Source organism: Drosophila obscura, unplaced genomic scaffold (assembly GCF_018151105.1).
Source record: "Drosophila obscura isolate BZ-5 IFL unplaced genomic scaffold, ASM1815110v1 contig_139, whole genome shotgun sequence".
NCBI lineage: Eukaryota > Metazoa > Arthropoda > Insecta > Diptera > Drosophilidae > Drosophila > Drosophila obscura.
The window spans coordinates 1,457,996-1,481,501 of record NW_024542723.1 but is presented as its reverse complement, the minus strand read 5'-3'; the positions used below and the strand labels follow the sequence as shown (position 1 = coordinate 1,481,501).

At 40.0% G+C, this 23,506-nt stretch overlaps 1 protein-coding gene across 1 annotated transcript in view; it reads left to right on the top strand.

The window, feature by feature from the left end:
* The window catches only part of LOC111079196, a 33,016-nt gene extending 29,023 nt beyond the window's left edge, over positions 1-3,993 (top strand). Inside the window, exon 2 of the mRNA XM_022374265.2 lies at positions 2,203-3,993. Coding sequence (XP_022229957.1) covers positions 2,203-3,468 — 1,266 coding nt within the window. The 3' untranslated portion in view covers positions 3,469-3,993. The remainder of the gene's footprint in view (positions 1-2,202) is intronic.
* Positions 3,994-23,506: the final 19,513 nt, after the last annotated feature.

Here is a 23,506-nt window from a genome sequence, read left to right as displayed (position 1 = left end):
CCCGCCCCCTTCCTCCTCCTTCTCTGCGCATTATCGTAGAGAATGCCCATATCTACCAGACTGCCGAATCTGAATCAGATCGGATCATAATTATAGCCAGAATGAAGAAATTAATTTTCAGTCGCTTCTCCTGCCGACGACAACGCAACTCATTTTCCTTCTCGCTCGCACACTCTGCTGCGTTCAGTGCGCGAGCAACCCCTAGCGGAGGAGATGTAGAATCTAAATGGTACTTGTACAAACTACATGTTAGATGTAGAATAGACATTGTAGATGAGATGTAGATAACAAATGTAGCAAAAAAATGTAAAATGTAAAATTTTTTTTTAAATTCTAAAAAATCATGCTCAAAAATGTATATACTGACTGAGTACGGGTATAAGTAGAGTCGTGTCCCCAGAAACGACTCACACGTTCCTTCTCGTTTTATTTGTTAATGTTATGTAAATTTGTATATATTATTGTATATCAAATACATATAAAACTAACTTAAGTCATAACTTAAAATAATAGTAATGCTAAATTGTAATCCTAGTCAGTCCCTGGGGTCAGTCAAGCTCATCATAGTGGCCGGCATCCAGCTAAAGGGCGTTTTGGCTAGGTACGTGTACGTGTGCGACAGAATGTCTGGATAACCTGCATAAATTTTCAACAATATTTCCCGTATATCTACCTTCAGGGATTCGAATATCGTCAGCTTTGGACTACACTACTCGACAAAATTGATCTTTTTCTTCCCGCTGTGCACCAAAATGACTTTTTCTGATAGATTTGGGGATTTAAAAATTTTTAACGAGTTATGGTTTAGTTTTTTTTAAGAATTTTCAAATCCTGTATTGTTTTCATGTATTTTTTCAGAGGTAGTGCTTCTATTTTTCACATAACTTAAGTATCTAATATCTGGTTGCATAGAACTTTGCATGTATCATTGCATGTATGTATAAATATATATGTATATATCAACTGCAAAGTTGCAGCCGTTTAACCAAAACGACTCAAAACTCATTTTACCTGAAAAATACCGTACGGTACGTTGCTGGTCCAACTGCCAAAATGGTAATGAAGTAAACAAAAAGGACCTGTAATTTTGGTTTTACCGAGTCCTAGGTATGGACAGTTACTTTTACTCCAATGCTGTGGAGAAAAACAGAGATTCACGGCTCTGAATGTTTCTTTTGTTTTAATTATCTTTTCAAAATAGCAAAGTTCTTAACAACCAGACGTAAGATACTAGAGTTATGTGAAAAAAAACAAGCGTTACCCCTGAAAAAAGCTTAAAAAAAAAATACCAGACTTCAAAAATTCTTCAAAAAAAAGTTCTGCCATAGAAAAAAAAATATCATCAAACCATTTCTAAGCCCCAAATCTTTAAGAAAAAGTTCGTTTTGTTCCTTGAGGAAAAATCGTGTTGACTAGTGTTATTAGCATCAGACTTGCTACCTTTCTTATGGAGCGGAATAATAAAAGATTCCTTCCAGATGGGGGTCTATCATAAAATGTTCTGTTCTACAGAGTGACACAAAATGATATGAAATAGGCGTTCAAACACACATTTTTAGACCAAATTTAAGATTTTTTTCTGATAAATTTTTAATTTTCGAGGAACCTATTTGTAGAAAAGTAAAAAATTTTGTCTAGAAACAATGCCACATACTCTGGCATCATTTAAAAACAAACGTGCAATTTGGTGCACGCGTTGCGGCGAAATGAAATGAAATAGGCGTTCAAACACAGTCTTTTGGAACAAATTTTTTGATTCTTGAGGAACCTATTTATGAAAATCACAAATTTTTTTCGGCAAACCATGCCACATTCTCCGGCTATCATTAAAATAAAACAGCATGCAATTTGGTGCATTCCCACAGATTTTTGCTTACATATGTAGGGTATTGATTTATTTATTTAGTTATTTTGCTTTCTATTTATTTGTTAATGATTTATTATTATAATATAACTTGATGATTTCATTATTATTTAACACAAAAGGATATGATATGATAATGAAAAAAAATAATTTGGAGTATCATATATGTACAATATTATTTTGTAAATTGATATAAATAAAACCATACAAATTAAAAAAAAAAAATGTTCAATAAAAAAAATTAAAAAACTTTACAATACTTTGGGGGCTTGCCCCCTAGTATCCATAAATATGGATGGTTTAATTATAATAAACTCTGCTCATTTTATTTATTACAGGAACACGAAAATATTTGTTGCATGGAGGATGATGTAATAGTTTGTGACTCCCCGGAGCCTGAAATAAAACATGATGGAAAAAATGAAAACAACGAACTACGGAATGCATTTCTATTGAATTTTAGCCTTCAATCTAAATTTTCGGAATCCCGTTTTTCTAATGATATACAAAAAACATATTTATTTCGTGATGAAGTATTCATGGACTCAACGCAAAGAAATAGACGGCTACCATCGCGAAGAAATCGAAACGTACATTCATTTAATAGGTGTTCGTTTATCCCAATATCATCTCCCGCAGGACAGAAACTTTTAAGGTCTACAAAACAAACAGTATCTGTGGAATATATATCCGAGAGGCAGGAACGTCTTGACCGATTTTGTTATACTCCTTTAATTTTAAAGTCAAGTACTAAACAAAAATTGTTCGAAAAAAAAACCAGTGCTAACCACACTCATTGTACTTTTAAAAAATCCCACGAACATAATTTTCATATATATTCATTTCCAAGACGGCAATTTGGAAAACGAAGAGATATAACTCAAAACTTCTTGTTTCTGAATTCTCCGTTGCTTAAGCAATGCCGTCCGATTTCAGTCAGATTGAAAAAAATTTCTGAACATATCCTTGGAGATCAAATTCCCATTACAAATACAAAACTTAACATAAGACTAACTCGCAATAATTCGCTTAACTCTAATTGGAGAATTTCACCATCCAGCCAAGACATTGTAGACACTATTGATTTATGCTCATCAGATGAGGAGCAACAAGAGCAAACTATTTTATATCCGAAAATACTTGGTTCTGACGCACTTGCTATAATATCACTTACGCATAAAAACAGACTGACCAGTAAAAAAACTGATGTCTTAAGCCAAACAAAATTTCATTCGGATCCACAAACATTAGCGGATAACTCCATCAAGCCACTTCAACAATCTGTATATATATTTTCCAATTACAAGGCTAGCTCAGTTTTAAGCCGCTGCGCTGGCGATTCGAAACTAAATCAGTCATTAGTAACTTCTTTAAATACATCGAATACATTTTCTGATTCTCAAATTCACCCAAAAGAATATAATCAAGAGAACTGCAATTTTTCAAAGAATTTAATAGCTGTTACTGATTGGTACGCACATTCAGCTACTTCCGAAAAGACACCAATAAATCAAACAACTGACAGTAATACATTTGAATCCCTTTCGGCAGCCCAGCCTTTCAACAGTAGTGGGCGCATCATTTCTATTGATTTGACAACATAAAAACTAAAATCTCTAAGTTATTAAAGTACATTGTTATTTTACAAGGACAACAAAGCTAATCACTGAAAAGTGTATTCCTCGAAAAATACTAAATTTCTTTAAAAAGATAAAATTTTCGGTTGTACGAGGGAATTCTTAAATAAAAATAAATTAATTTTTTTTATCAAAATGTTTAATTATTTACTCTACGTTGACCTAGTTAATTTTCATTTTACATGTCCTAGTGAAAATTAAATGCGTCCACATGTTTTTTAGGGTTAAACCACAGCAACGGTGCAGTGTCGAATGGGAGTAAAAGCTCTCTCTAGCTTAGATCGCCTTCGTCTAGAAATGTCTAGCTATGCTAAATCAGCATAACATCGCTGCCGCGGAAGAGAGTCTTCGTTTGCCTTTGGTCGTACACATATCGACGAACAGAACCCGCAGCCGGTTGCGCTTAAGCCCGACTAGAACATTAAATTTACCAATCTTCTAGTAATATTAAAGATTTTGTACAATAGAAGTAACCTGCGAATTTGTATAAGAATTAAAGTTATAATAGTCATACTCGTGTCGTTTTCTCATTGCAAAATTAAGCGTTAAAGTTCCCCAGAGCAGTTTGCTCCACATTGAAGTTTAAAAACGAGAATGTTACAACATTTCTGGTGGCCTGAATGTTTAATTCGAGCTATTATTAATTGATCGCTCAAGATCCGAAATTCGATTTACTCTTCCATCATCTATCCATATAAAATCATATTTTACCAGCTGCAACGGCAAAGGCAAACGCACCGCAAACCAACGGTTTATATGGCAGCCGCCATCTTGTGCACGAATCCGGACAAAGAAGACAAGATGAGAGCTCTGATTCACACCCTCCCCTTCGGTGTCTCTGGGCACGTTCACATCAACAGCACTTCTTCTCTACGTTTGGACAGCAAAAACAACGATCAGCAAAGTCTCTTATGCTGCGCTAAGCAAGGAGTCAGTAAGAGAATCACTTGCCATGCGTGCCACTTGCCATTCGTTGTGCATGTGTGGTGCAACTTCAAGGTGAGAAATTATATATCAGCAATATGTGATCATCAAAGGCCCCACAAGTCAAAGTCAATGATCAGGCTGATATCGACAATCTCAGTGTTATTCAAACAGATCTTATTGCGAGAATTTTTTTTTTTTTTTCGTTTACTTAATTTAACTTTAATGTAGCTTACACCTAGTAACAAATACTACGAACAATAAGGTACAATAAGGGTGATGGACCGAGGGGCTGCGGGGGTAAGGGTCGTGCGTCGGGCGGTACTGCCGCAAGGCATGGCTTCGCCGCCGCGAGGACACCTTTGCCGTCCGCTCCTTCCGCCTTAGCGTTCTCATAACGCTACAGGCGAAACCCGCGACCGCTTCCCATACTCTCGGCTCAGCCAGCATCAGCGTTTCCACGCTTATTCTTGTCCCTGCAACGGCTTCCAACTCTTGCCGCTCGTAGCCGAACCTATGGCACTGGAAAAGGACGTGCTGTTTGTCTTCCTTTATGCCAGTGCCACACTCCACTCCAATCCACCGTCTCGAAGCCGAAGCGCTTGAGGTAGCCGCGGAAGCAGCCATGCCCGCTCAGACACTGGGTGAGGTAGAAATCTACCTGCCCGTGCTTCCGCTCACCCCTCGCTATGCGCGGGATGAGGGTGTGCGTCCAGCGCCCTTTTTGTGAGCTTTCGCACCGTGACTGCCACTTCTCCAAGCTTCTCTTTCTGGCAGCAACCTTCAGCTTGGCCGTGGTGAGCCGCTTCTCTGTCCTGAGTGGCGTCGTATATCTCCGTCCTCTCCCGTATCAACTCCCAGAGAGGAATTTGCCCGGCGATGACCAGCGCTGCTTTTTCACCTTCGCGGCCTCCGCCCACACTGGCGCGGCGTAGAGAGTAAATAAAATGATGCGTAATTTCAAGAAGGACAGCGCAGATCGGAAAACCAAAGCGTATTTTGAAACACGCACACAAAATTTGCAAAGGTTTTCAGGTGAATTTGAACAAAATCGTCAACGCTTACTAGTACAAGTACGCATACATACGAGTCTGAAGAGGTATCGTGTCGATCCGATGAGGATTATACCAAGGCTGTCAGTACCATATCAGAGGCCTACGAAACACACATTTTCAAAGGCGCTGTCTCCGTTGCAGATTCCAGGACCAACCAACACATCGGCATTGGCAACTTTTGCAGGCAAGTTTGTGGATTGGCCGTCGTTTCGGGATGCCTTTGTTCAGCTCATCCATAATAACCCAGCCTCTGGTTATTATCTGACATCCAAAGGTTTCATTTCCTTAAGCAAGCGCTTCCTTCGGATCGTGACGAGGAAATTCATCAGATGGCTCTTGCGGAAACTAACTTTGAGACAGCGTGAAATCTCGTTGCGTAGTTGGAATCATTTCTCAATAACCGGATCGTCAGCAATGATGTGATTGAAAATCGATGCCAATCGACAACGTGGCTACCTATAAAGTCAAAGGCATTTGGCAACGCGTGCAAGGGCAACAGTTTCCACACCACGACCGGATCTTTTGAACCTCTTCGCTGCCCTCATTATAGCGACCGTCATAGTCTTAGCCGTCTCCCGGACTTTTTATCTAAGGACAGCTTTGCAAGGAAGGCCATCGTCGAACATGGCAAGGCGTGCCTCAACTGTTTGATCCTTTCCCATGGACTTGCAAAATGTACAGTGTGGGAAACGACATCATACGCTTCTACACTTTCCAACTCCTACTCATGTGGCGGCACAGCCTCAGGAAGGTTTCCCCAGCAATAGTTCGGGTGTCTGCAGCGACCGACTCTGCACAGCCCCGCACTGTCCTTCGGGCCACTGCCCTGGCCAAAATCCACAACTGCTACACTGGCCAATTAGATGTGGTACGTGCGTTTGGTCATTTTGAGAACCCTGAAAATTAGTGGTCTTAGGGGCAGTTCTGGCTATAATTTAGATCCAATCTGATTACCAGATTTGGCAATCTGGTTAGATATTGGCATTTTCCCGTACTCGGTTGGGGTTTGGGCGGGGGGGGGGGGGGGGGGCAACTGAATTATTCATCTGGCTATAATTATGACCAATCTGTTCAGTCGGCAATCTGGTAGATCTACTGCGCTTTTTAGTTTTATCGTATCTTTAAAACTGTGCCTGCCACAGTTTTTCGTTCTTTGTGTGGGCGGAAGGGGGTGGGGCGAAATTTTGAAATACACTTGTAGCAGTGTGATATCACATGAGTCTGGAAACCAAATTTGGTTTCTCTATCTCTTATAGTCTCTGAGATCCAGGCGCTCATCAAGACTGACGGACGGACAGACGGACATGGCTATATAGACTCGGCTATTGATGCTGATCAAGAATATATATACTTTATGGGGTCGGAAACGTTTCCTTCTCTGCGTTGCACACATCCACTTTTACCACAAATCTAATATAACCCTTAACTATTATAATTTTTTGAGTACGGGTATAAAAACGCTCACATCGCAGTTACGTACACAATCCATTAAATTGCCACAATGCTCTCCTCTAAACGAAATAGAACCCGCCTATACCATGCTCTACAAATCACAACGGATTATTTTATTGCTGGGAGTGGATGTAATCCCACAGCTCCTGCTCTCAGACATCCGCAGAGGAACGGAGAATCAACCTATTGCTCAACGCACACAGCTTAGCTTGATAGTTTTTGGTAGAGCCACTGCAGCACGCTCACATGCTGTCACCATTAGATGCCACCACACCAGGCTAACTCCAGAGGAAAAATGGTGTGAGGAGCGTTTCAAACGGACTCACACCCGCCAACCGAACGGAAAGTATCGTAGAAGTCGGTTACCACTTAAGAAGTTGTTTGACCCTTCTCAGGTGCTGGGCAAATCGCGTTAAATCGATTTCAAATGCTCGAACGGAAATTTCAGAGGCAGCCGGAGCTGCAAACCAGATATACAGACGTCATTGATGAGTATTTCCAACTAGGGAAGGTGACCAAAGTAACAACCAATGAGGAGCAGCAGAAGCAAGGATAATGGAATCGAGTCCACATGTTGCACCTTGGCACATCCCGCACCACCAATCTTAGAGTAGTATATGGCGCATCCTGCAAAAAATAAAACGGAAAATCGATCAACAATATCCTATGCACCGGGCCAGGGCTCCAAAACGATCTCGCTGTAGTAGTCCTAAATTGGCGGCTCAATCGGTTTGTCTTCGCTGCTGACATTCAGAAGATGTACAGATGGATTGACATGAATACCGAGGATGCGCAGTATGAACGGATTTTCTGGCGTGATGAACACAGTAAGATTTCTGAGTTCTATCTCAACACCGTTAACTTTGGGACCGCATCCGCTCCTTACACAGCCATTCGCGTCGCAGGACGGATGCGACAGATAGCTGAAAAGGTCTTATGACATAAGATATTCCACCCGGGAAGGAGTAGTAGAGATTCCAAATCAACAAATCGGAGCCCTAAAATAAGTAGGAATGGAACTGAGAAAGTGGTCTGCGAATGACGTGTCTCTTTTACAAGGCATACCTCCAGAACACTGGTCTAGCAAAACCTTATTAGAGTTTGGATACCAAGTTCCCGTCAAAACATTAAGTCTCTATTGGCATCCGTATCAAGACTATTTTGGGTAAAGATCAATTTCGAAATCAGTCAAATGCATGTAGATAGTTTATTTGCTTAATGGAAATTTATTTATAAGTATGGATGTTGAACTCATTATATATATTTCTTAGCTCCAAGTACAATTTGTGGTACAGTTATGTTCTTAACTTATGTGTGTGATTTTCGTACGATGCGTGGCTGAATTATGACTAATTGTCTCTGACTCTCGATTTCGACTGATCTCGCTTCTTTGCTCTCGGCTCTCTCAGAGGCGAAGGCTGCCTATACAGACGACGCGACGAAACTACGGCCGCTTCGTGTCTCTCTCGGTCCTCCATAACCTACAATCGGCTGTCCTGACGGACCATTCGCCTCGGATGGGTCTAGCCAAGATTTCATATACTCTGAAACTGTAGGAGTCGTGTAGGGTCCCTCAGTATCTCCAATCTTCTCGACTTCGTACCTTCCATGATTATTTACCTTGGTAACTTTATACGGCCCTAGATACTTTCCTTTTAGTTTTAGCCCAGTACCATACTGAGTACGCTTTATAGCTACCAAGTCATTCTCCTTTTACTGTCTATCTGTCTTCCTGTTTGAGTCAAAACTCTTCTTATTCTCCTGCTGTATCTGGACGTTGATATGCAATGACTGCACCATCAAGTGGCCCATGCGACACCAAACCGAAGCCTGTTACGCGCGGAACCCAGGCAGAAACGCAGCCCTCCACCCGCCCAACCGACCGAGGGGCGCTGCCGCAAGACGCGCGACGCGTGTTACCGAACCGATCGCGAGCATGCAGGAAAGATAGGTGTTAGACTAAAATTCGAGGAAAATTAGAGCTAAACACCACTCAAAGAGCTAAGAAATATAACTAATAACGGAAAAGGTATGTTAGTATTAGTGATTTAAGAAGAGGAAGGGAATTAGTAGTTGATATTATGTGGTAGAGGGAATTGAAGTCCGAGCAAAGTACCCTACAAAGCGGAAGGAACAAAGGAAAGAAGTTTCTAGTAGATCTAATAGGGATCGTAAAGTTTATGCGGCTCAACAAGTCAGGGCTATCTACGTCACCCTTGATCAGGTTGTGCATAAAATCACACCAAGCATTTTTCTACGACTTGGAAGGTTGGAAGGTTTATTAAAAGCAATCTACGAGGATTAGATGGCAGTCTCATACCTGCATCCCAGTTAAGGCCACGCAGAGCAAAAAGTAAAAAGTTTTTCTAGATTGATTCTATACGGTCCTGGTGTACTTTGTACTGGGGGCACCATACACAAGAGCCGTACTCAAATAAAATAACAGCGCAACAGAAGTTAAGCCCAAACACTTTGTGATTACAGCTTACCGTCTGGGAAATATAAAGCATTGAAATGCAAAAATGATGATTTTTGTGCGGTATTTTTTACGAAATTTTGACTTTAAAAACTCAGGAAAAGTCAAAAAAAAATTATATACAGTGTCCTCTATTTTTGTGTATAGGTGCATTAATTTGGCGTCGTTCAAGGTATCGCTTATTAAAATCTATGGAGAGACTTTGGAGCTAAAATTCGTTAACTAAACCTAAAATATGGAAAAAATGAACAAATAATACCTATTGGAAGGTTGCGAGCTCAACTGCCCATTGGGAACAAAGCAAACCTTCCAATAGGTATTATTTGTTCATTTTTTCCATATTTTAGGTTTCGTAAAAAATACCGCACAAAAATCATCATTTTTGCATTTCAATGCTTTATATTTCCCAGACGGTAAGCTGTAATCACAAAGTGTTTGGGCTTAACTTCTAGCTGTTTTAATTATCTTTTCAAAGTAGCAAAGTTCTTTACAACCAGACGTAAGATACTAGAGCTATGTGAAAAAACAAGCGCTACCTCTGAAAAAAGCTTAAAAAAAAATACCAGTTTTCCAAAATTCTTCAAAAAAAAGTTCTGCCATAGAAAAAAAAAAAAATATCATCAAACCATTTCTAAGCCCCAAATCTTTAAGAAAAAGTTCGTTTTGTTCCTTGAGGAAAAATCGTGTTGACTAGTGTTATTAGCATCAGACTTGCTACCTTTCTTATGGAGCGGAATAATAAAAGATTCCTTCCAGATGGGGGGGAAGCATGAAGAGTTAATGGATAGGGTGAATAGTTTAAGCAAGGGTCCACACAGAGCGTCGGAACAGTACCTGAGTACACAGCCGGGAACTCCGTCGGGACCTGGTGAAAACACCGGCTTAACTAGTCTAAGATCATGAAGCAATGAGCTTTCATTTAACAAGGGGCTGAAGATGCCATTCGACCTTGGTAAACTGTATGGATACGACTGACCAGAGTAGCTTTCATGAGAATAGGTTGTTTGGAAAAATTTGGCAAAAAGATCGGCAATTGCCTGATCATTGTTTGCTGACATATTGAGAAAAGATAACGAGTATGGATGTGCACGTTCTACGCTTACTATTTACGAAGCTGTAAAACTGTTTAGGGTCCTGTGAAAATCGTATCCTGCATCGAGATAGGTAGTTTTTATAGCATTGAGCGTTAAGAACGGAGAAATTTGACCGAGCTATTACATAGTGAGAAAGAGAAGAGGGAGAACCAACTTCTCGAAATTTTTTATAAAGTCTTGATTTTAAATTTTTTAGACTGGATAACTCTTTGGTAAACCAAGGAGGCTTTCCAGATCTAACCGGACAAGAAAGTGGGACACAAGAATCAAAAAATGTGTCAAGTACTTTGTAAAAAATGTTTGTGCCTTTCATAACGTCAGTGCACAAGTACAGAACGGACCAATCAAATCCCTAATAAGTTTATTAAGCTTCGTAAACTCGGCTTTACGAAAGCAGCGGACACGTTCAGATAGCCTACCCATTCGATCCAATACAGTAGGGCCAATATCGACTGACACTTCGAATGTAGGATGGTAGGAGTAGGAGTTAACAACGCTATGGTCGGATCCGAGACAAAGCACAGATCAAGCAATCGACCCAAGGAATTTTTCACATGGTTGACTTGAGACAGGGATAGGTCTAGCAAGCCGTCGATAAAGTCATGTCGTGACATGGGCACAAGGTTATTAGACTCGTTTACCGAAGACCAAACAGTACCTGACAAATTGAAATCACCAAGAACTATCATATGGTCTTTATCTGATAGCGAGGAAGAAACAGTTTTTAAAGCAGACAGGTGAGGCTCGTAGATTAAGATATCCGAGGAAGGTGGAATATACGAGCAAGTAATGAAAATGGAAAAGCCTGGGAGAATCAGTTTTACGCACAGGAATTCCAGGTCTTGTTGAATCTGGACCATGTAATGTTCTCCACGTCGAGACAAACGGTCATTTTTAAAAATTGTGTTAAAAATTGGCAGGTCGGTGCCAAAACTTCGGAACTAAGGATTCGGGCTTTAACCAGGTCTCGGTGAACACAATAACGTGGGATGAGAATGCGAGACTCTCAAGGAAAAGAGTGCTGAGCTTACTACGCAAGCCTCTAGCATTCTGGTAGGTAACTACAAGAGAGGAAGTTAGTTTTTTTTGATGGGTGGAAGTAGAGGTGGAAGATGAGGATGGAGATGGAGCACTGGTCTGAATGCTAGGATGAGTAATGAGGGGCCTATTCTTTTTCTTAGCCTTAAACTCTTTAACCACCATATGCTCCGGCCAAAACTTGGCGGAACAAATGGTTTAAAATTGAGTTGGGGAGACGCTTATCTTGAAGGAAGATATCTCCCTGGCGTAAGAAAAGTTAAATTGTTCCACCTTTAAGCCGACGGCTTTTATTTTGCTTTGGATGTGAGGTCAGGGGCTAGCCGCGAGACTAAAACTTGGTCCTGGACATCTATTAACTGGTGGGAGCGAAACTGAGGGGATAGTTAAGGGGTTGGGTGCGGACTCGATGGACATGGACAACATATCCGTGCTATGTTCTCTAATACTTCCTCCCTAATCTTTTCACGCTCTTTATCAAACTCTTCTATAAGCGATTGTTCTGATATTTCTTTTATGTTCGGATCAATAGGTATGCGCATGTCTAATCCAGTTAATATCTTAAATGGCGTTGACTTGGTACTTCGTGGCTCAACACTGTTGATCATCTGCTGTACCTTTCCTAGCTGCTTGTACCAACTCCCAGAACTACCCTGACACAATTTCGACAACATAGGAATCACTATCTTGTGCATCCTTTCCAGTTGCCATTTCCTCTTGGAACTCCTGTGGCGATCATTAAATGCTGAATTTTCTGCCCCTCACAGTACCTACGGAACAAATTGGAAGTAAATGCTGCACCTCTATCCGTCACTATTATGTTTGGATTACCAAAGTTAGTTTCCTGAACTTCTAAACACTTAACGACCTCTTCAACGCCTGTACTACAAGTACGATACAACCAAACAAACTTGGAAAAACCATCAACGACTACCAGTATATAATTATACTGCTTTTTGGTCATTTCAATCGGTCCAACGTGATCAACGTGATAAGTTAATAGTGGCCTGTCGCCCTTGTCTATCGGTTGCAAATAACCTTCACGTTTCCCTGACTTTACATTAATTTCCTTCAATTTTGGAATATAATACGACTTTTCGATTATATCCTGTCTTTTTGGCCGAAAAATGCCCTTGGTTATGACCTACGATATATTTTTTTTCATTAGCCGGGGGGGCCGCGACGGCGGTTGGGCGGCCCGACACTTCTTTTTTATTGTCATTGTAAACGCATTACAGTCTGTGACGATTTTGAACTGTATACCCAAAACATATACACGCCATTTTACTAAGGCTTCGATAATTTCCAGAACCTCGAGATCATACGAAGGATATTTTTCTTCACACGGCTTAGTCCTACGACTTATGTACTGAACGGGATGGAATTGGCCGTCTTCCAAATTCTTCTACAACAACACTGCACCGTATCCCCATTTTGAAGCATCAGTGTGGATTTCTGTCTCCAATTTCGGGTTGTAAATTTCTAAAACAGGCCTACTAGTCAATGCTACCTTTAGTTGTTCAAACGCAACGTGATGGATCTCCTTAAACTCAAATTTAACATCCTTCCTCAACAGATCTGTCAACGGCTTTGCAATAGCAGCATAACTCTCCTATGAAACGCTGTACTGCCTTCTTATCACCTGGCACTGGGAACTTTTCGACAGCCCACGTCTTCTCATCGCTTGGTCTTATCGTATTATTTTCTACTATATACCCTAGAAAATTAACCTTTTGTTGTAACAGCTGACACTTGCTCCAATTTATACGTAGCCCATTCAATTCCGCTACCTTCAAAACTTTTCTCAGCTTTAACAAACCCTCTTCTATGTCTTGACTCGAAATGATTACGTCATCCATATAGACTGCTGCTTCGTTATTCTTCACCATATCTCTCAAAACTGCCATTATAAATCTGGTAAATACCGCGGGGAGTTCGAAATTCCAAATGGTACATATAAAAATTCGAACTGGCCCTTTTAAGTCACAAAAGACGGATATTTTTGAGACTCTACTTCTACTGGTACATGGAAAAAACCATTCGATAAATACAATGTGGTGAAATACTTTGCACCCTGCAGCTTCTCCAAGACTGTATCCATATGTGATATTGGAAAGTTATCGCGAATTATTTTCTCGTTAAGCTTTCTGTAGTCACAGCATAACCTTTTGCTGCCATTTTTTTTCCCTACCAACACTACTGGTGATGCGTACTCCGATGTACTTTATAATCTTCTGAGCCAACCACTCTTCCACTTGCTTATCTAAGATTTCTTGCTCACACATCGCTAAGCGTCTTGGATGCTGAAAAACTGGAATCTCATCCGCTAATATGATTTTCATTTTGACAGGTGCATCAACATTTCCTCTGAGGCTGGTACTCTTTGACCATACTCATAACTGATCTGGCATCTGACTCACTGAGATGCGATACGTCCACTGAGAACTCCTTCTCAACTTCATCAATACTTGACATGCAAATGCCTCCAAACTCATCAAACAATTTCTCACATGACGACGATTCTACATTATTTGGTTTCTGATCTTTTTCCTCAATAAAAACTCTACGAACAAACTTTGTTCCTGCCTTAGAAACTTGCATATCAACATGATCAAGAATAGTCCTTCCTAAAATGGCTTCAAAACCAATATCCTCGTCACGTATGACATGAAATTCTACCTCCATTTCAATCTCATCCACTTTCACTGGTATCGAAAAGCTACCGAAAGTCACAACTTGACTATCTCCAATACCTGTTAAACATTTCTCGCGGCCGATCAGTTTAACATTTCCGAATTTCAAGAATACACCTCTACGAATTAAACACAAATCTGCTCCCGTGTCAATTAAACCGTGGAATACAAATGTAGCATACTTTACATTATTTAATTCCAAACCTGATGGAGTGAAAATACCTGTCGGCTTAGCAACGACTTCCTTATCTCGAATAATGTTCGTATTCATCCTCCTTTCTTGTCCGGTTTCGACTTTAACTTCACAATTAGCAGCACAGTACCCTGGCTTACCACACTTAAAACAACAAAAATAATTTTTGGGACAGTCTTTCCTTATATGCGATTTTTCCCCACACTTAAAGCAATTCTTAAAATTCTCTGCTATCGAATCTTTCGTCGAACTCTCAATTTTGATACCCTGCAACCAATTCTTGCTCACTGGCTTGGATCCGCCTCTTGATTTCTGGTATACGTCAATCTGAAATTTAAGCTCCTTTATGTTTCTAGCTTGGTACAGCATTGCCTTATTTGTCCTTGCGTCTGGGATACCATCCACAAAATATTCGATCTAGCTAGAATCATCTAGTTTAATTGGCTTGGCTATCTACATTAACGCGTACAAAAACTCATGCAACGACTCTCCCTTTTTCTGCTGACGCTTCTGCAACATCCTATGTACTTCCACTGACGATAGTTTTACACTAAACTCTACCAACAGAGCTGCCTTCAACGAACTCCAATTACGAATATCACGCAAACTACGCGAAAACGATTTTGCGGCACCAGCCAACAACTGCTTGGCATATATAAATATTTGTAATTGCCTCCACTGAACAGTAGATGCGCATTCCTCCAATTCCTCTATCCATTGATTGATGTCGGGGTTATTAGAACCAGAAAATTGTGGCACGCTACCTTCCACGTCTTTCAGCGTGATCTATTCTTCAACTGTCGTGCACCTCGTTGGACTGCCACGGTATCGTCGATTGCTGTAACTACAGACTCATCATCTGAACCTTCATTTTCATCTTCCTCAACTTGGTAACCGAAATGAACTAACAGTCTATCTTGCAAATCACGTTTCCGACCCGTCGTCTGTAACGCAAGCTCTCTCAACTTAACTCGCAAATCTGCGACTCTCAGTGTCATAATCTCTTTAACTTACATCGTGACGATTTAAATACAATTTTAATATTTTAATATTATTATATTAATAATTAATATTATATTATATCTAAGAAATTTAGTTCAATCAAACAATATAAATCAAACGATAAAAATCAAAGAATATAAATCAAATAATTAAGGTCTTAACGTTGGCCTGTTAACAATCTTCTATGTTAACAGAGCTTCTGATTTCGCCTTTACAGCCTCTGTTAACGATCGCTTCTCTGTTAACACTCACCTCCCCTTACTAGGGCTTTACCCTTGTTTCGCTCGTATAACTTTCCAGACTCCAAATACGACGCACACACACTACCACATCCAGATCTCGCTTGACTGTCGATGTTGCTTTGGTCGTCCTCTCTTTGTTGCCTTGCTTCTGCTCACGAATACAAGAGCGCTCGGATTGTCGTCTCTTTGCCGCTTGCCTTTCGTAGCTCACGCCTCTTCTAGACGCAATGCACAACAACAACCTTTGATTTTTGCTGTGTCCTCTGCCGTCTCTCGTCGCTTTGTCCCTTCTGCTTTCGTTGGAACGAACGCGCACAGATTGTCGTCTCTGTGCCGCTTGTCTCCCTATAGCTCTAGCGTCCTCTGCCGTCTCTCGTCGCTTTGTCGCCCCTGCTCTCGTTGGAACGAACGCGCTCAGATTGTCGTCTCTGTGCCGCTTGTCTCCCTGTAGCTCTAGCGTCCTTTGCTGTCTCTCGTCGCTTTGTCGCTTCTCGTTCTCTTGAACATCTGCATACACTCCTGCGTGTTTCTTTCCGACAATTGTGGTGTTGTCTCTCTCGCACTTGTACGCCAGACTCCGCTTCAATTTCGCACAGCGACTTATTTCACTGGTCAACACGATTTTTCCTCAAGGAACAAAACCAACTTTTTATTAAAGATTTGGGGCTTAGAAATGGTTTGATGATATTTTTTTTTTTCTATGGCAGAACTTTTTTTTGAAGAATTTTTTAAATCTGGTATTTTTTTTTAAATCTTTTTTCAGAGGTAGCGCTTGTTTTTTTCATATAACTGTAGTATCTTACGTCTGGTTGTAAAGAACTTTGCTATTTTGAAAAGATTATTAAAACAGCTAGAAGTTAAGCCCAAATACTTTGTGATTTCAGTTTACCGTCTGGGAAATATAAAGCATTGAAATGCAAAAATGATGATTTTTGTGCGGTATTTTTTACGAAATTTTGACTTTAAAAACTCAGGAAAAGTCGAAAAAAAATATATTATATCCTATTATATCCTGTGTTCTCTATTTTTTTGTGTAGAGGTGCATTAATTTGGCGTCGTTTAAGGTATCGCTCATTAAAATCTATGGAGAGACTTTGGAGCTAAAATTCGTTAACCAAACCTAAAATATGGAAAAAATGAACAAAAAATACCTTTTTGAAGGCGGCGGGCCCAACTGCCCATTGGGAACAAAGGAGCGCGAACAGGTACCAAATGTACAACCCTTGCAAGGGCCTTGTTCGTTTGCTACGGCCGCTTCGTGTCTCTCACGGTCCTCCATAACCTACATGCATACTAATTGCTTTTTACCTTTGGGGCTTATTGCTCCATTTATCATGACAGCGAAAGCGATACTCAAGGACACGTGGTAGCCCGCATCAAATGCAGCGATGGCAGTCTTGCACAACTGGACTGGGACGAGCCGCTGCTAACCGCAATGCGTGATAGATGGTTCTACAGATGCTACAGATACAGGTCAGATGCTGCGATCGTTTTGCTTTAAATAAATGGAGATCCACACCGATGGCAATTCTTTGTATCAAACCGTTAGTAGCCGTCACGCAAAGTTTCTAGTTTCGACCTAAACATCAACACACTGTGCAAGTCTCGGAGGTGCAGGGAAACTTCATCCAAAACTATTATTCATACAACAGGTTGGTGTCAGTTATGGGATATTTTCGACGGTTTATACACAACGTGCACTCCAAAGAAGACAAACTTTCTGGCCCACTAACTGTGCAGGAGCTCGACAACGCTTAATACACCTCGTTCGTATCATTCAACTGGAGGTATACGCGATGGAAATATCACGGTTAAAATCAAAAAAATGAATTATCGGGCACTCACAAGCTTTGTTAATTGTCCCCATTTCACAGACCTCGTCGTGCGTACTTCCCTGCGCGTTGCACTCCACGGTGGCACCGAGTTAACGCTTGCCACAACTCGACACAAATTCTGGATAGTGAATGGAAAACAAACTGTCAAACGCATCCTTCGACAGTGCCGATGTCTTTGTCGCTAACAAGGCTCTTCAAACCTGGCAAACACATTTGAAACGAGATCTACCGACAACTGTTATACCTGTGTTAGTAGCCCAGCATTTTAATCCACCACATAGACCTAATTTTGGAGGCCTTTGGAAGGCAAATAGAAAGTCTGTCAAAATACATCTTTACCGAGCGTTTTCAGGATGTAAAATGATCTACGAACAACTTGCTACAGTGCTATCACAAATTGAAGCCTGTTTAAATTCTAGACCATTATGTCCACTAAGCGCTGAGCCCGATGACCTAGCTGTTTTAACACCGGCTCACTTTCTTATTGACGATTCGCTTATAGCTCCTCCGGATGTAACCATTAGAGAGGTCCCACTCACAGTCCAATTCCTGGAAGGACAGAAAATGATCCGACTCTTTTGGAATCGTTGGAGTTTCGATTGGCTTCAAGCCCGTCCAAATTGGCGTCCAATTGTGATCATTCAGAATGAGCGATTAGCACCCACTGATTGGAAACTGGGAAGGCTAATAGAAGTTCACCCTGGAGCGGACCGTTTAGTTCGAGTCGCCACCGTTCAAACAGCGTCAGGCCAAAATAACCGATCTGTTTCTAAACTATGTCGTCTACCGTTGCCAAGATCCTCAGAATAATTCTACCACCGCACAGTGGACGGTCTTGTATGGAATCAGCGGCCAAAAATAGTTCCACTGCCTATATCAAAGTGAAATCTGTGTATTAGCTTTTAAAAATTATTATAAGTAATAAACAATAATTTTTATAAAAATAAACCGCAACAAGCCCTTTCCCACTACTCACGCCCACAAAAATTAATTTGTGAAAAACTTGTACAATATTTTTTTTTTTGATTTTGACTAGTTTATTAAAGTAACAAATTAAAGAAAAATAAACTTTAATAAAATGATAATGTACTTTAATTATTTAAAATTAGTTTAAGTTGAAAGATGCAAAAAATGTTTGAATACTAAATCCAAAACATATTTTGATAAGATCGATTTGGGTTTGCATGCTAATTACGTTGACCAGTGATCAAAGGATCTGAGCTCAAAAGTAAACGGTTACTGCCTGTCTCCAGCACCGCGGAAAATTGCGGCAAGGAATTTGTTTGCTATTCCGTGAGGGTGTGGAACATAGCTAAAACAGTGTTGATGAATCAGCTGTGTTTTGTAAACCGAGGCAACTGTAAAATTCTGCTAAAATTAAAAAAGGAAAAAATGCACTCTGATGATGAAGTGATTGTGTTGGTGGCGGCATATTTTGTTGTAAAACAAAAAAGAATAATTTTCATCTCTCTTTTTGGTTTTGCGGACAGTTTTTGCCAACATCTTGCACCATTCACTTCAGGAAGAATTGTAAAGTATATATTCCTGAGCTGGGTATCAGCTGTTCTCTCAGTCCACACACGGTCCCGATAGGCAACTATCAATATAAATCTGTGGATTCCGCTCGTGTTGCTGGATACACACTCCAGGAATACGTAAACAAAACATTCCTTTCACAGTTTTTTTTTATATGGAGTTTGAACAAGTCCTCATTTGTAGCGACCCGTGAAATCTTTCTGTATGATGGAGTCGATACATCTTGATGTCTTTATTTCTTGACTCTGCAGCTTCTTCAGAACACTCTCCAATTGAAACTAATGAATATTCAATAACATCCGGAGCGCTAATTAAAATTGTATGGACTGACGGAGGAAGATAGTACCAGAAATACATGGATGTTAGTCCTCTTGCAGTATCTAACGCAAATTTTCTAACCGTATGGAATGCAGTGCACACCTCTGGTCACACAACTGGCCGCTAGAAGAATATATGACATTTGGTTTTGTTTAAAGTTAAATGCACTTCTTCGGCTGGGGCCGCTCTTCCCCTGGGCTGGGCTCCTGGGCTCCCCAACATTTTATTGGCAAGGTAATTTGTCTGATTATAATCAGCAGGAGCAGATGGCGACGCCTCCCATGCCGAAGACCGTGAAGGAAAACTGTTTTGAAAACAATATTTTTTATATATTTATGAAAATTAATAAAAATAATAAATTATAATATCCATATAATTGTCATTCATATAATACTGCATTAATTAGATTCATTGGTCTTCATTACTAAAATATTTCATTTGGTTTTTTGTTCTCTTATTGCAATGTTTTCTTCGTATTTGCTGGCAAAATATATCAAATTGATATATTTTTCTAGGTGGGTCGAAACATACCAGCAATACAAGCAAATACTTCGGATACTTTTCTAGTATATACCGCCTTTTTTGTTTGTTGATCTGAGTACTGCCTTCCGTACAGAGCCTAGAAAACAGTTTTTGCCGTAAACAATTTCTTATCGGTTTCATACGAATATCAACCCTTATTCTGTTCGCGAGTGTTTTTTTCGATCTGAGTACTAGGCTTAAATAATAGGCTGCTTACATTGGGGCTGCGTCATGGTTCTTTGCGTCTTGCCGGAGGCGCAGTTTTTTTTACATAGGTTAAGCATAGAGCCCTAGTGGTGGCAAAAATTTGAGGCGGTATTTGATTCATGTGCGTCCTTTCGCACTATTCACCACTAACCACAAAAACTTGCAGATCAAAAATCAGATTTTGGCGCTAAAAATTTATAGTTGTGCAAAAAGGTAAAAATATACATAAAATCATTAAATAAAATATTTGAAACTGTTTGTATTATTATCATACGACATTTTTGTGACCCCCCTGATGCCATTAAGTCACTGCTGGAGACGAACTTCGATGGTTTTCATAATTTGAAGAAGAACTCCCACAAACTCTACAAAGAAATGTCTGAAAATAATAAATAAATATGAGAATCAATTCTCTTTCGTGCATTTTCTTGTCGTCTTGCATAATTCTGTTCATTTTCCAAAATTAGTTTTTATTTCCTTGTCTTCAAGCACCCAAATCAAAATTCAAGACGAACGTTTGCTAATGTAAACGCCATTTCTTCTTCATTGCGTCTATTCCGATATCGATAGCAGACGCGCCCAGTGTAAAACGGCTATAAGAACACACGACGAACGTTAGAGGTGGAGTTCTGCAAACTTCGAGATTAACATATGTAATAAATCGAGTATGATAAATCGTAGTTTAACTTGAATAAATTCAAAAATTCTCCAGTTCAATTTTACATTTAAATTTCTTCTTAATTATACATTCCAAGGTATTTTACAAATTAATTGTGCTTTTCTTTTTGCAAGTTCTTCCTAAATATGTCAGCTGCATTTTCATTTGTTGGTACATAGTTAATGGTAAATAGTTAAAAGAACAGTGCAAACTCGAAGAAAAGAAAACAACAAAATCATAACAAAAGTCGGGTAACACCAATCAGAGAAGAGACAAAACCGGTTTCTGCTGGACGGATCGCATACACACAAAGATGTTTGCATGTGTTGGGCTTTCAGTATGCTGGTACACAGCACAAACTGTGTATGCATACAAGAATTGGTTTCCTATGCTGAGGGCAATTACATAGGTGGGCAATGGGCCTGGGCATAGCTGCAGTATATAGATGTGCGTGTGTGTACTGGGCTTGTGTGGGCTCTAAAATTTTTGGCCGCTTCAATTGGTGTAGCGACCTGATCTGACCTGCCGCAATATATTAAAATAAAAAATTTGTTTGATTTATTTGAAATTGCACATATACTAAATTAAATGTGCATGTACATAAATATTGTGCAAATGACGTCTGCTTTCGACTTTGCAACTTGGTCAATAAATTCCTTTTTTCCGAAAAACTTTTCTATATATATTTTTTCTTTTTATATATATTAATACATATATGCAAAGAATTGGTATATGTATATACATACATATGTCGATTTTTTAACTTAAATTAATTATTTATCATATACATACATTGATTGTTACCAAAGACTATACAATACAAAGATGTTGCACGAGGAGCAAATGCTCGTTCAATTTTCGTTTGACGCTTAATGGCACGGGCGCGCGGGGTATTTCTTCTATTCTCTGCTTTCGGCTTCGTAAATTCCTCGGTCCGCGTCGAGTCGAGCGACAGAATACACCAAGAAAATATGAAGTCTGACCACGGGAATAGGTCCAGGGCCGCATTAGCAGTTGCCTAGGGCCCCCCCTAGGGCTAACAGAAAAATTTGTTGAAACAACTCCAATTAATGGATAAAAAATATAATAGCCACTGATAAACATACAAAATAATCAAACAAACATTAAATTTATAAGTTTTTATTTTAAATGAAAAAAGAAGGAACTGGCGTGAAAAAACACAACTTATGTAAATTCGAAAGTCATCGGACGTGTTTCTTGCCCAGCTCCAAGAAAATAGCAAATTCAATAATAAATATTAAACTTTACTCGCTTGAATTTTTTACAAAGTACAATCGAATGACAACTCCCTCACTCTGAGTTCACGGCAAACAAAAATAAACACGGCAGCAACCTTCAACAGAAAATTTAATTCGCGTTAGACGCCGCCAAATACATTCAAGCTAGACGCTAATATACAAACACTCCAAGTTACACTGATACGCACAAGTAATACAGAAAGCACTCAATACGGACAACCGGGGAAAAGAAACAAAGTAAATAAACACTCAAAACAACGATGGCACCACGACAAAAACGCCCACGGGACACGCTCACGCTCTCGCTGCCGACAGCCCTCGACAGCTTGAGCGCAACTTAGAATTAATGCGCTTCTTCCCCCCAAGCAAAACGGCCGGTTTCTTTACACGCGATCATATATATATTACGAATAAAACCCCCAGGAAAATATTGAAGAAACTTGGACTTTTCATTTCGACTTGGGATTCTGAACTGTGGGACTTCGAGACGCCTCTACGCTTAAGCATTGGTCCTTCGAGCCGGATTCCTTCGCCTTCCCCAACCAGAAGATATCCAGCATTCAAGCACGGCAACGCCTTCACCACTAGAGGATCCCAAGATAAGTACGACTTTTTTTGCCACAAATCGCCTCCATTCGCGGTTTGTGTTCCTAAATTCCTCTGTATATATATTTTTATATATGTACTTATTTCATTCTACTGTGCAATTCCGTTGTCCGATTCTTTCTTTTCGACACCGCCATATTATCGGCGATTCCGGCCGTCCTCCGTTCCATCAACTCCAACTACCAGTGCTACGGTAGTTTTTCAATTCCGTTTTGTCTGTGCATTATTTGTGACAATAATTAAAAAGAAAAATATTTAGCAAGTGCATTCCAGCTCACAACAACAACTCCGCAGCTGATCTGCAAATATTCAAGTTCCATACGCACATTCCGCAAGTGCATTTGATACAAAACCCACCCCAATAAACATATACCTTGGCACACTCCAAGTGCAAGGAGAATATAAATAAAGAGTCTTAATTTCATCCATCTACATATGTATAAATTCATTTCCATAGTTGGCGGCAATATATTTATATTGCCAACTACATACATACATATGAACATAGCGCACATACGTAAAAATACTACACCCCGCATAAAAATACTGCACTCCATACTACATAATTTACTCCGCGCATAGTGTCACGTTTTAATATACAAATTCTGCGATTCCGAGCAATTTACGCAATCCAGCCATACGTTTTGGCCGCCACACTAACGATTAGTATCTCCAAATACGCAATCAATTTTCCCCAACCAAGGCACGGACTGCGTCCGCAGTCCATCCGCAAATAACCCATTTCTGCTCAAGACTGAGTCAAGAGGGTAAACGGAGGAGCCCGCACTAACAATATTTGCAAAATATTGCCAAAATCAGTGTGACCCTTCCTCTCCTCGTCTCAGCGCAATATAAGTCACTCATTGTTTGAGAAATTTCACTTCACGGTGATCTC